Genomic DNA, 13,800 nt, shown 5'->3' with positions numbered 1-13,800 from the left:
GGATTTACCTACGGATTTTAAAATACCTGCAGATTTACCTGCGGATTTTAAAATACCTGCGGATTTACCTACGGATTTTAAAATACCTGCGGATTTACCTACGGATTTTAAAATACCTGCGGATTTACCTACAGATTTTAAAATACCTGCAGATTTACCTGCGGATTTACCTAAAGTTTACCTGCGGATTTACCTACGGATTTTAAAATACCTGCGGATTTACCTACGGATTTTAAAATACCTGCGGATTTACCTACGGATTTTAAAATACCTGCGGATTTACCTACGGATTTTAAAATACCTGCAGATTTACCTACGGATTTTAAAATACCTGCGGATTTACCTACGGATTTTAAAATACCTGCGGATTTACCTACGGATTTTAAAAAACCTGCAGATTTACCTACGGATTTTAAAATACCTGCAGATTTACCTACGGATTTTAAAATACCTGCGGATTTACCTACGGATTTTAAAAAAAATTTTACAGGGGGGTAAACCAAAAGTCGCCTATATGGCAGGGGGCAAAAATGGTAATAACCCTAAAATTAAAAATCATTTTTTGTGATGAATTTTGAGAGAAAAATTTCGTGACGAATATTCTGTTACAAATTTCGTCACTAAAATTTGTCAATTTGATTTTAATGAATGACATGACGTTTCGTATTCAATTTTGTTGCAATTAGTGAAGAGTTTTATTTTCTCCCTAAATTCTATCATTAATACATTGTTTACAACAAATTCAGAGTTTGACAAATATTTGCTCTTATTCTAGATTAAGTTGTATAGCCTTTGTTCTCCACAAACACTCCATAACTTATCCAATTATGATCAGTTATCTGTTTTAAATATGAGAATTTTTTTCTGCACTTGCAATTCATCCTAGAAATTTGTTCCCCAAGTTCTTGAGTGTTTCTAGAGCAAATGTTTTCACAAGAAAGAGAACAAGATATATAGTGTTGACAATATCTTAAACAGATTTGTCAAATATAGGCGCCTTTTGGTTCTAAATAAAACTTAAAATTGCAGGAGTTAGAAATTGAAACTCAAATCTTGAGCAACATTTTATGTCGGTTTGGATAAAATCGAGGTATACGATATCTTTTTTTTAATAATAATGAATAATGGTGCATTCTAGGTCATTTAACCTCAGATTTTCAGTGGCTGGGGTGAAAGATTTGTCATGAAATGCATTTTTTGTAGTAGTGTTACTAGGTTTCAATTCAAGGTGGATATTATTGAAAAATGACTTAAAGTTATAAGTGATGAAGAGCAAGCTAGAAAACATATTTCAAGATTTCATAAACCAAAAAGTCGTAAAAACAACCAAGAGGTCTTTAGAAGGTGTCAGAGCCACAGGTAGATGGTCCGACAAAGGTGGCCAGTGGAAATAGGTTTCCAGAAATAAAAAATCGGAGGCGGCGAAGAGGCGGCGCAAGGTCATCGAGGCGGAGAACGACGACCTAGAAATGTCAGGTGGCAGCGACGCTGGAACTACACGACAACGGTAGAAAAATAGAGATCGGCGGTGGATGAACAAGCAAATGAGCTATGGTTTGCACCGATTTAGCCAAGCGACTGTTCGGGTCGATCGTAGTGGTTCCGCTTTTTAATCGTCATGTCTGATATTCTCAATTTGTGTTTTGGGGTTCTCACTTTAAGTCCATGAATTTGTTCGTTAATGGCTATGTTTTGGATTTTTTATAGATTCATTGGGTTTCAATAGTTATAAATATGTATATATGTCATTCTTGTAATCACATCCTTCAAAATGTAGTCTGAAAGACAAAGAGAGAAAGTGAATATCCTATGAAAAACTTAGAGAGCCAAGGGTAGAAATCTCTATGATTTTGTTCTTGATATTTAGAAAACCTTTGACGGTATCTAAGAGAATTAGAAAATACTTTTATTTAAACACCTTGAGCTGGTGTGATTCAAATATAAAGAGTTGAAGAGATTGAAAAACAATTAAGTAAAAAATAAAGTTTGTTCTTGGAAACTTACGTGACTATTTTTTTAACTCATTTGTAATATTTAGTAACAACTTTTGAAAGTATAGTGAATCAAATAACTACTTTTTTCTCATGAGTAGATTGTTTTATCGAACTGGTTATTAAATGTCGGTGTAATTGATGTCAATAAATTTTTTTTGTTATATTTTAGTTTATTGCGAATTTTTGTGTGGAAATTTATTCTCGTGAATTTTATTTTCAGATTTTAACAAAATTCATAGTCTTCAAAATCATATATTCTCGTGAATTGTTATTACTACTATTCTATGTTAGAGAATAGTAGTGAGTCAGCACTTTGTAGACTTAACTCAACTCGGAGATAAATCACTTAAAAACAACATATATTTTCAAAAGCAACCATCATAAATTTAAAAATGGAAACATGGGACCTCTAATTCCATCTTCCCCAAAACTATAGTTTACTATAATTGTATAAAGCCAATGATTCAATCTTTTATCATCATAACCATAACCATATGTAGGCAACTCCAAGAAACAAAAGGGGCACATTAAGACATATAATCATATATCATAGTATATAGACAACTTTATTTCAAGCTTTTTTCTTTTCATTTCTTTTTGGTACATATAAATATTTTGGCTTTTCAACTCCATTTGCTTCTGCTTATTCCTTTAATCATGACTCCAGTTATTTTATACCTTTTTATTGCCACGTAATAATATGTTGGCATTACAATAAGGAAATGGATGAGGACAAATTAATATGTCTGTCAGAATGTGTTTAAGGAGGAATCATAATTTTGGTTTAAATTAATGGGAAACGTCTTATAAAGTTTAATCCAAAGTTTGAAATTTGGGTAATCTCTAATCTCTATTATTCATGCGTATCAAAGTTTCTAACCGTAACCTAATATTCAAATAATTGGATAATGAAGTAATGGGTAAGGAAAATGACATTTAACAAATCTATAATTTTTGTGTCATTGTCATTTTTTTTGTCTTTTATAATTCTTTTGCTTAATATTTTCTCAATCAAATAATGAAAGTATTAATAAAATTTAATTTATATGTATTAATACTAATTGTAATATTGTATGTACTAAATATTCAAGATGATGCATAAAAACTTCTGTTGTAATATTCTATCAAATTGATTCGGTTGATAATGAGTTGATTTATATTTGTGTGATATAAGTTATATTTCTATTGCGGATGGAAAACTTTTTTATATACAATTTAAAAAATTTGCTAGCATGTTGAACTTTCTAACTTTGTCATAAGTTTTGAAGTTCAACCCATATGAATTTTTCTTAATTCACATTTAAATTTTTGTTGATCTATTATGTAGTAGTTGAAATTTCACTCACTTTTAACGTAAAATAAGTGAGATGTTAAATATTCGAACATACATCTATACAGTCGGATGTTCGTTCGAAAGTATCAACTGAACTCAAGACTGAGTTTTTAAATATCAACAATTTATGTGTTTTATTGATCTATAAATAACTCAAGTTCAAAAATGTTAAAAAGCCTAAATATCTATATAATCACTAAAATTCACTTTGACATTATTCATTTCATATATTATAATAGTATCACTTTGTTTTTATTGATATATGTGTCTAAAATTGTTTTATACTCTTGATGCATATCCATTATTGTTAGTTAGAGTACATGCAAAGAGGGGAATCTTTGTGAGAAATAATGAAAATCGGTCCCCATCCATTATAATAGGCAGCACCATCATTATCATAAGAGAAAAAGAAAAGACAAAATAACAATGTTTTCAATCACACATCATCTTCTGCTTCATCCGAAAACAATGGTGGCAAAAACCAAAAGCAATCAAATTAGTAGTCATCACTTTGAATTAACTCAACACCCTCTCTTATCTCTATTATTTCCATTGGAGAGCTCAAAAACAAACACACACAACAAAACAAATAAATACCCTTCAAAATGGACAAAAATAAAACTTACTTTTATTACAAAGAAATATACTATTACTATTACTATTACTATCAACCTAGTCATGATATCATAATGAGGAATAATAGAAAATTTGTTTCTTCACTTTCTCCTTCCTTGTTAATTATCATCCTCAAAATTAAGCATTAATTAGTACTTTCATATTCTTCTGAACTTTCTACACCGTCTATCACCATTTCTCTGTGCCTGCATTCTTTACTGCAAAATGCTTTCTCTCCTCTGAAAATTAAAACACAATTATAGTTAGAATATTTGTAATACCGGCACCTCAGGATAAAACTGTGTCATGTGTCTGACACGACACATGTAATTATCGTTTTTTAAAATTATTATCGATGTCAACACATCAGTGTCAATATCGTGTCTAGTGTTTGTACTAGTGATTTGTCTGGTGTTTGTGCCCGTGATTCATAAGTAGTACTAATGCAAAATGCAAAGATAGGAAAACTTGGAAATGAAATTTACCTATAGATAAAGATGTCCTTTGTATGCTCAAGATGTTTCTTGCAAGTGTAACAAACTCCAAGGAAATTACCATAAGACGAGTCAGATTTTTGTGGCAAACAACAATAACTCTCTTCAACAACATAATTATTGAAAATATGAGTGGTTCTTGGATTAGGTCCATGAGATTTCACACAAGTATATTCTTCAGAAAGCTCCATCTCACTCAAAGACATTGAACTTGGTGACTCTTTAGTTTTGGTTTGAGACTGAGACTCAATTGAAGAAAATATAGGAGAGGGCAAAGATGGAATTTTAACTCTAAGCTGTGTTCCAAACAAAACACTTCCTTTGTTTGGTTCAACAGAATCATTGTCATCAACTGAGTCATCATTACCTATAAGAGCAAGACCAATGCTTCTTGATGAGAAGGTTTTGTTGGAAGCTGTTTGGATTTTCTTTTCATGAAAAAACGATTTTCCAAATCCATAAGTTGATAATAATAATATTCTAGTGTCAAGAATTGAAGTTGGACTTTTCAAAGCTTCTGAGAGAGTTGTATTATTGTTGTTGGTGGTGAAATCTCTGAATAATTTTGGTGAATTAAATAGAGAAGGGATTGATTTTTTAGCACAGTTTTGATTATTGGAAGATTGTTGAGAAGTGTGATCAGCCATTATATTTGGCTTAGTCACTGCTCTTGATCTATTTCTTAGCAGCATAATAATAAGTACTCTCCAAAAATAAAAAATTTCACTGCAAAAAAAATAATAATTAGATTCATAACAATAATAATAAATAAAAACTATATATTATATGAGTGATTAATTGCAAACTCACCTTAGGAAAAGAAAAAAAAATAGAGGGTGTTTTTCTTTTTGTCAATTCTCTTGAGTAATAAGAAAAAGTAGTGAAAGACATGTGAATAATAGAAGCTCTGCCATGTTATGTACTGAATTGTTGTTGATCAAGGAACAGTTTTGATACTTCACATGACAAAGAACAAAGTGCAACTTTAGAATCTTTTCAGCAATCTCTATGAATACTAGCTAGCTGTTTTTTTTTCTGCTTTTTTTGATCTAGTTCTGCAAAGTTTGTAATTGTTTAAAAAGCATTGGAGGGTGAAGCTTTGAACTTAAGAGTTGGAAGAGAGAGAAAGAGAAAGAGAGACGTGTTTGGATTCATATGCCAGTTATGTGTTAAATGGAAGAGAAGCAAAAGGTGTCGTGTGCATGAAAATCAAACGGTATTATTACTTTATATATGCTAAAATATGTATTGCCATGTGTATAATAGATATTTATCCTTAATTTGACTTTATATTGTGAACTTTAATGTGTATAATTTTTTTATTTTCTTGTTTAATATAGATTGTTATAACGGTTAGAACTTAGAACTACACACATGCATAAAAGAAGAGAATGTAGAAGTAATTTGTGTGCTTTGTACTTTATAATCGCATTCAAGTTTTATTGTGTTACATTTGAACTAGATTGAAACCCGCGCGTTGCGCGGTTGTACGCCAAATGAATTTAGACATAGATGCATTGAAATTAACGTTGGGTTAGAATATGTTAATTATCATCTTAGCGAAATAGTGTGACATAAAAATGATTGACCAAAAGAAATAATTGACCAAAAGAAATAGGAGTTTTCTAAATTTATAATAATTAACTTTATGAATAATATTTAAGTAATTGCATTGACTGAACACAATCAGGTAAATAGTTCAAGTATTATGAATTATTACATAGAATTCACCTATAATATCATTTTTAATAATTGAATAAGGTATAAGACATTTCTAAAATAATTGTCTTTTAAATACACCTCATCGTCTGTTTTTAAGTTTATAATACTGTATAATATTGAAATAATTAAAGTTTTACTTTAATTGCAACAGGAAAAATAAAATAAGATATTTTATAAATCTCACACGCAATAGACAAAATATTTAAAATATATGTTTCTTAATCATTTACATGACTTTTTTATTTAATTTATGTAAGTGGAGAAAATGATTTTCTGATTGTGGTAAAACTTTTCTTAGTGATTGTAATGAATGTTTTTAATTTTGATGGAGAATATGAAAAATCAATATAGATAATTATATATCATGTGTTAACTGTATATCAAACTTATTTCAGTAAAGAAAGTTGTTAAATATACATTAATATAGCAAATCAATATCTACAGAGCAAAAAGAACAAAGAATAAAATGATATACTAAATGATATATAAACTCCATTTTAAAATTATAATACTCATCAATGTATATTGTTTGGCCAAATTATTTTTAAATTATTTTTAGATATTTGTTTTGTTATTTTGTTTAGACATTCATGTATTATAGAAGATGTTCTAAATCTTTAACAGCTCAATGAAATTGATTGTGGTTCTAATTTTTAAGGCAAATGTAAATATTTGGATTTATAATAAGTGAAAATATAAAATTATATATTTGTACAAAGCTATGATTGTGTGTGTGGAAAAATAATCACACACCAGAGATCTTAGTAAAAGCTATTAACACCAATCATCGCAAAAAGTGGTCACACTTGACGGTGGAATGCCTATCTCCCATTACATGTAGAAGAGAAATTGAAAAGGAGGGTAAAACTATTTTTGTTTGTATTTGCTTAAAGTGCATAGTAGTATCCTTTAGATTTAGATTGATGGAAGAAGGTGATTGGAGTTGTAGCAATTTGAAGAGAAAATTGTTGAAAAATAATGACTTCCAATATATAAGGAAGTCTAGGTGTCAACGGTGAGAAATTTGTAGCCAACAATAGAACATCTAGGTGACTATAACATAGTCAATTAGAAATTATTTGGATGATGGTTGAAGTATATATAAAAGCTAATGGTTTGATTGAAGAATAATGAGCCAGGAAATAAAATATAAAATCTAAAAACTATGTGCAGAATAAAATTTGGGGAAAGATCACAAAAAGTTGGTGGATGCAGACCCATAATTATATATGAATTATGTTTAGTTTATAACGGATGTAATAATATGAGAATACAAAACCGTCTAACAATTAAATTGAAAATATAATAATGAAATAAAAACCGTGTACCATTAAATTAAAAATGTAATAATGAAAATAAAAAACGGTCAAACGTTAAAATTGAAACTGATTATGAAGAGAAAGAGAATAGATATTGGTGGAATAAAAAAGGGTGATGTTATGGATTTAATGGTATGAATGAATAAAATTTCAAATAGATGTGTTTTGCTGCTGCTACATCATATATTATATGACTTTGAATATTTTTTATGAAATCTTGTATAGAATGTTATTATTATTAATTATTATTATTATTATTATTATTATTATTATTATTATTATTATTATTATTATTATTATTATTATAAATAGTAGTATAAAATATTGCTATTGTTATTATTAGTATTATTAGTGGTATAAGTTATTGTTTTTGTTATTATTATTTTTAATATTAATATTATCATTATTATTATTATTTTATTTTTTAAAAAAGAGACAGTAGAATATTATATTATTATTATTACTACTAATTTATAAAATTGAAAATATAATAATGAAAACAAAAGGACTATAGAACACTAAAATTGAAACTTATTGAGAAAGAAAATAGATATGGATAGCATAAAGAGTGATGTTATTCAATGGTATGAATGAACAAAATTTCAAATAGATGTGTTTTAAAAAATCAAGAAAAATAAACTTTTTACAAATTTTTTTACAACAAAAAATCATTAAAGAATTAGGTATTATTAAAATTTATATTTATATTCTTATTAGTAATTGAATAATATTTTACTATGTTTTATAATTCTATGGTTAGAATTTTTTTTAGCTATTTATCGGATTCTATGTGTTTTAGATATTTAGTATAAATAGTAAAATGATGCATGGTTAATGTCTTAGTGACTTTAATATATTATTTTATTAATAATATAAAAATATTTAATTATTTTTATTAAATTAACAGTGACAATTGTTTTTAATTTAACAGTTACAAATTTTTATTAATTTAATCGTTACACATTTAATTTGACTGTTACAAATATTTTCAAATAATTATAGTTAAAAAATAGATAAAATAATAGTTAAATATTATTGATATAAAAAAGGAAATATCAGAAACATCTAATATTAAAGTAATAGACAAAATGATCAAAATTAATAATGTTAATAAATAAAAAATATAAAAATTATTGTAATAAGTGAAATAAAATTAAATTTAAAGTGAATGACCATGAATTAGAGTACCCAAAATAATGAGTAAATAAATTTCATTAAATATAATATAAACAATAAAATAAATAGAGAATTATTATATAGATTGATGGTCATGAATAACGGTTACCAAAATAATGAGTAAATAAATGGCTAAGAATGTCAATATAAGCAATGATTTCCTTATAGAAAAGGTTTTATATATATATATATATATATATATATATATATATATATATATATATATATATATATATATATATATATATATATATATTTTATAATTGAATAATATTTTACTATGTTTTATAATTCTATAGTTAAAATTAAAGTCTTTGATCAAATCTCCTATATGATATCATTAAAAAAAGTTGAAGTTAAAAAAATGCACTTGAAATTTCAAATATTTTTATACTTTCAATTAATAATAGCAAATTAAAAGAGAACTCAAATAATATATTAGCATAATTCTCCATTAATCTTTGTCAATCCAAGATTCAATCTTATAATAAAATATGATTTAACAACTCACTTTTTTCTCGATAAAAATGTGATTCAATCTAAAAAATTCAAAAAATAGTGAAATCATAACTATTTAAATCACATACACGAGAAAATAAAATTGAAGTATTATAAGTAAGAAGAAAAATAAAAGCCTTAAAAATTACATAAATTTCTTAGTTTTTCTTTAACTATATGAAGGAGAAAGTAAATTCAAATAATATATTACACCAATTTACAAATAGCATTGTAAATTCAAAAATATGAAGGAGAAAGTTTTAAAAGGAGAAATGAAAAAAGATATGAAGGAGAAAGTTTTAAAAGGAGAAATGAAAAAAGAGAATGAGATTGATGATCATTTCTTTAGGTATTTATAATGAATGCATAGATCTTAAATTAAATAAATATTGATGGGATAGTTAAAATTGCACATTAAAGTATATCTTTTTATATTCTCAACTGAAAAATTAAAGTTGTTATTTTTGTAAAGCAAATAAGTGGACACAAATTTTTATATTAATGCATTTATATATTTTAAAAATTGTAACTGATAAATAATAAATATTGCACAAAGGACCTATTAAAATAGTACTTAATGGTATCTTTAATGGATATAAAAAACTAAAAAAAACTAATAATAATAGGAAGTTATGGAATAGAAAAAACTTACGTATTATATGTTTAGAATAATTCAAACCAAATAGATTATTACTCTTAAAATTATATTATATTGTCTTTATAATAAGGATATGTACATTTATATAAAAATACCTAATTTTTAATATCTTTGCTTAATAAAAATGTGACGGAAAATAAGACCAAAAGATATAGTATATGAAATATTATTATAATTTTATTTAGTATAAAAAAGACTATTATAATTTTGTATTATATTAGAATATTTTTTGACTAAAATATGTTTAAAATGTTGTTTTCAATATTTAAACTTAATTATGAATAACTTTATAAATTATTTTTATAATTTTATATATATATATATTTTTTTTTTTGGAGCAAATAGGATATATATATTCCAAAAAACAGTTGAGGTACAAAACTGATCCAAAGGATCCAAGTATCATAAAAACTAGGCATAAGCTACTAACTAAGGCTAATCAAGGGCATCAACAAATAAATTGAGTTTACTGTTATGAGCCACTCTCCCTTTTACCCTATACAAAATGTCCTGAACAAGTAAATTCTCCTCATTTGGGCCTGTAAACACCTTCCTATTCCTTTTAATCCAGATATAGTAAACAGCTTCAGCTATGCACATTTTAAGAATCTTGGCAGATTTGCTATTACCTTTAGTATGCTCACTGATCCACCGTAGTTCTCTACTCCACTCTTGTGGAATATGGTTCAGCTTCAACCAGTTTAGAACTTGTTGCCAAACAACTTTCGTGACAGCACAGTCGAAAAACAGGTGGTCACATGTCTCCATTGCATCACAGAAAACACACATACCATCAGTATGAACTCCTATCTTCTGTATGCGGTCTTTTGTGTTGAGCCGACAATTACATGCCATCCACAGACTGAAGACGGCACGAGGGCTTGCCAAATTCCCACGGATAATATTCTTCCATGGAACATCAGGCCGGATCCCACGCAATTCACTATAGATCATCCTCGTTCTATAGATTCTTGTACCTGCAAATTTGTTCCAAGCATCAAAATTGCATAAAACATCTCTATGTTTGAACATGGCTTTGATAATCCACGAGGCTGACGGTTTAGGCATGAAATTCATAACATCATGGTTCTTCATATAGAAATGGTGCACCCAATGTATCCACATCCTATCCTTCTTTGTATGGAGGTTCCAAAGCATCTTTCCAATCGAGGCACGGTTCCAAACACCTAGATCAGTAATATTCAAGCCACCTGCTGCGACTGGATCACAGATGTGGTCCCAAGAAATAGGTGCTCGATTGCTGACAGTTTCATGGCCAGTCCAGAGGAAGCTTCGACAAAGACTCTCTACATGCTTTAGAATCTTCTTTGGAAGAGGAAAAATCTGTAGCCAATAATTCGCTATAGATGTTATGACGCTCTTGATAAGTTGGAGTCTACCTGCATAAGACAACATACGAGTATTCCAATGTTTGAACTTGCATAGCATTTTCTCTATAAGAGGCTGACAGTTAAGGACAGTTAACTTCCTGCTATCAAGTGGAACCCCAAGATACTTAAATGGCATGACACCAATTTGAAAGCCAGTTTCTAGTTGAAGCTGTTCTTGGCAAGCCTTGTTTATTCCACCAAAATAAATTTTGCTTTTTGCAGCACTCATGTGAAGGCCGGTACTCTGCGAGAATTCCCTAATTTTCCCCATGATCAGCCTAATGGAATTTGCATATGCCCTGGAGAAAAGTAAGATATCATCAGCGAAACATACATTCAATATTGACATTTTAGCGCATTTTGGGTGATATTTGAATTCTGGCTCATCCTTCAGTCCTTGGAGTACTCTGTGCAAATATTCCATGATAAGAACAAAGAGCAAGGGGGATATGGGATCCCCTTGCCTCAGACCTCTCTAAGCATTAATGCTCACACTATGCTCACCATTAATAGCAAACTTGTAAGAAACTGTGGACACACATGCCATAATCCAGATTATAAATTTGTGAGGTATTCCTAATGCATACATGATCTGCTCCAAGGCCTTCCACTCAACGGTATCATACGCCTTTTGTATGTCCATTTGGATCATACAACGAGGAGACACAGATTTCCTACCATACCCTCTAACAAGTTCCTGCGCCAGCATAATATTGTCGTGTATTATTCTGCCAGGGATGAACGTCGATTGATTCTCATTAACGATGGTATGAATGACCTTACTAAGCCTTCTAGTCAGAATCTTTGACAGAATTTTGTAGAAGGTGTTGCAGCAGGCAATAGGGCGCCAATCTTTAATTGTTTGAGCATGGGCAGACTTAGGAATCAAGGTGATCAAAGAACAGTTAAGATTTTTGTGCATATGATTAGTAGTGAAGAATTCTTGTACTGCTGCAATGACATCATGCTTCACTATTTGCCACAAGCTCTTGAAAAAATGGGAGTTGAAGCCATCTAATCCCGGAGCTTTGGTGCTGCCAATACTATCCAGTGCATCCCAAATCTCCACCTCTGAGATGGGTTGAATCAGACTTAAAGCATCCTCTCTAGATAGGATAGGGCCCCTCATGATGCTTGGCAGGTGTATACCAGTCATCTGGTCAGATGCAGTACCCACCAAGGCTGTGTAGAAATCAAGCACTTCATTGGTAATTCCCTCTTTAGTGCTAAGAGTCATCCCTATCAAAGACGTAATGGTATGCATGATTTTTTGTTTGTTCTTTTCTTTAACAGTGGAGTGGAAGAATGTGTTGTTTCCATCTCCAAGCCTCAACCAATCTACTTTAGATTTCTGTCTCAGAATGTGCTCCTCTATTTGAGACAGTTCCAGCACTTTATCAGTCAAGCTTTTCACCTGCATAACTGCATGTTCATCAAACAAATTAGACTCCAGGTATTTGTGTGCTTCATTGAGATCTTGTCTGGCTTTAAGAATTTGAATCTGGATGTTAGAAAAGCTCTTTTGTAGGGACTTCAGTGGTTGTTGCAGTCTCTTCATCTTAAACCATAACCTCTGCATAGCATAACCTTGTGCTCTTTGATTCCAATTCTCTTTGACAATATCAAGATAGCCCTCTTTATTGGTAACACAATTCAAAAATTTGAACAAGCTTTTCCTCCGGGGAGCATTCACCAGCCATCTAGCTCTGATAGGGGAGTGGTCCGAGATATTGGGAGGGAGCACTTCAACAATAACATCTTGGTAGGCCTGGAACCATTGAGAATTCCCCAACAATCTGTCAATTCTCGAGTAAATGGGGTCAGCTGAGTGTTTATTAGACCATGTATAGTAGCACCCTCTAGTTGGTGCTTCAAACAAACCTTGGTTGTGCATCATGTTAGCAAGGTCAGAGTACTCTGCAGTATGTACATGATTACCACCGATTCTGTCTTGGCTTGTAAGGACATTGTTGAAATCGCCCAATAAAATCCATGGAACATTAGTAACACAGCCCAGTTGATCAATCTGATTCCACAGAACTTTCCTTCTATCAGGTTGGCTGAGTGCATACACTATGGTGGCATGGTAGAGGAGCTGATTATTGAGATTCTTGACTTCAATGTGAAGGAATTGTTCCTCACACTTTAACAAATTAACATTAATCTCCTGGTCCTTCCACAGTAACCAAATCCTTCCATTTTGATGGTGGGAATAGTTATCCAAATAGGACCAGCGACTACCAAAATTTCTACGAATTTTATTAGCATTATCTTTCTTAACACGGGTCTCAAGCAAGGCAATGATGGGAACCTGAAAAGTAGAGAAGTAGAAGCAAACTTCTCGATGTCGAGCTTCTTTATTAATACCCCTAACGTTCCAAGAAGAGATCATTTGATATTACTACTCTCCCCCACCAGAATAGTTCCAATTCCTAGTGGAGTGAAGTTGTTCTGTATTGGCATCTCAATAGAAGGTGTGAAGATGATTTTCTTTTTGGCTTTGTCTGTCTTGTTCGTTCCAACAACCGTCCATACTTCATCAGGTGTACCCTTAGGAGGTTCACTAGTCACAATAACTGGTTTCTCAGGGCCCGTCTCTG

General features: G+C 30.2%; 1 protein-coding gene across 1 annotated transcript; it reads right to left on the bottom strand.

The window, feature by feature from the left end:
* Positions 1–3,843: 3,843 nt before the first annotated feature.
* On the bottom strand, positions 3,844–5,643 carry LOC131610150 (FCS-Like Zinc finger 8-like). Its single transcript, XM_058882026.1, has 3 exons — positions 5,247–5,643; positions 4,428–5,162; positions 3,844–4,181 (listed from the first exon to the last, which is right to left on the bottom strand). Exons 2-3 carry the CDS (start codon positions 5,126–5,128, stop codon positions 4,088–4,090), a joined length of 795 nt encoding a protein of 264 aa, XP_058738009.1. The 5' UTR covers positions 5,129–5,162; positions 5,247–5,643; the 3' UTR covers positions 3,844–4,087.
* Positions 5,644–13,800: the final 8,157 nt, after the last annotated feature.

The sequence above is a fragment of the Vicia villosa genome, linkage group LG6 (assembly GCF_029867415.1).
Source record: "Vicia villosa cultivar HV-30 ecotype Madison, WI linkage group LG6, Vvil1.0, whole genome shotgun sequence".
NCBI lineage: Eukaryota > Viridiplantae > Streptophyta > Magnoliopsida > Fabales > Fabaceae > Vicia > Vicia villosa.
Note: the sequence above shows the minus strand (reverse complement) of the source record. Positions and strands in the feature narration are given on the sequence as shown.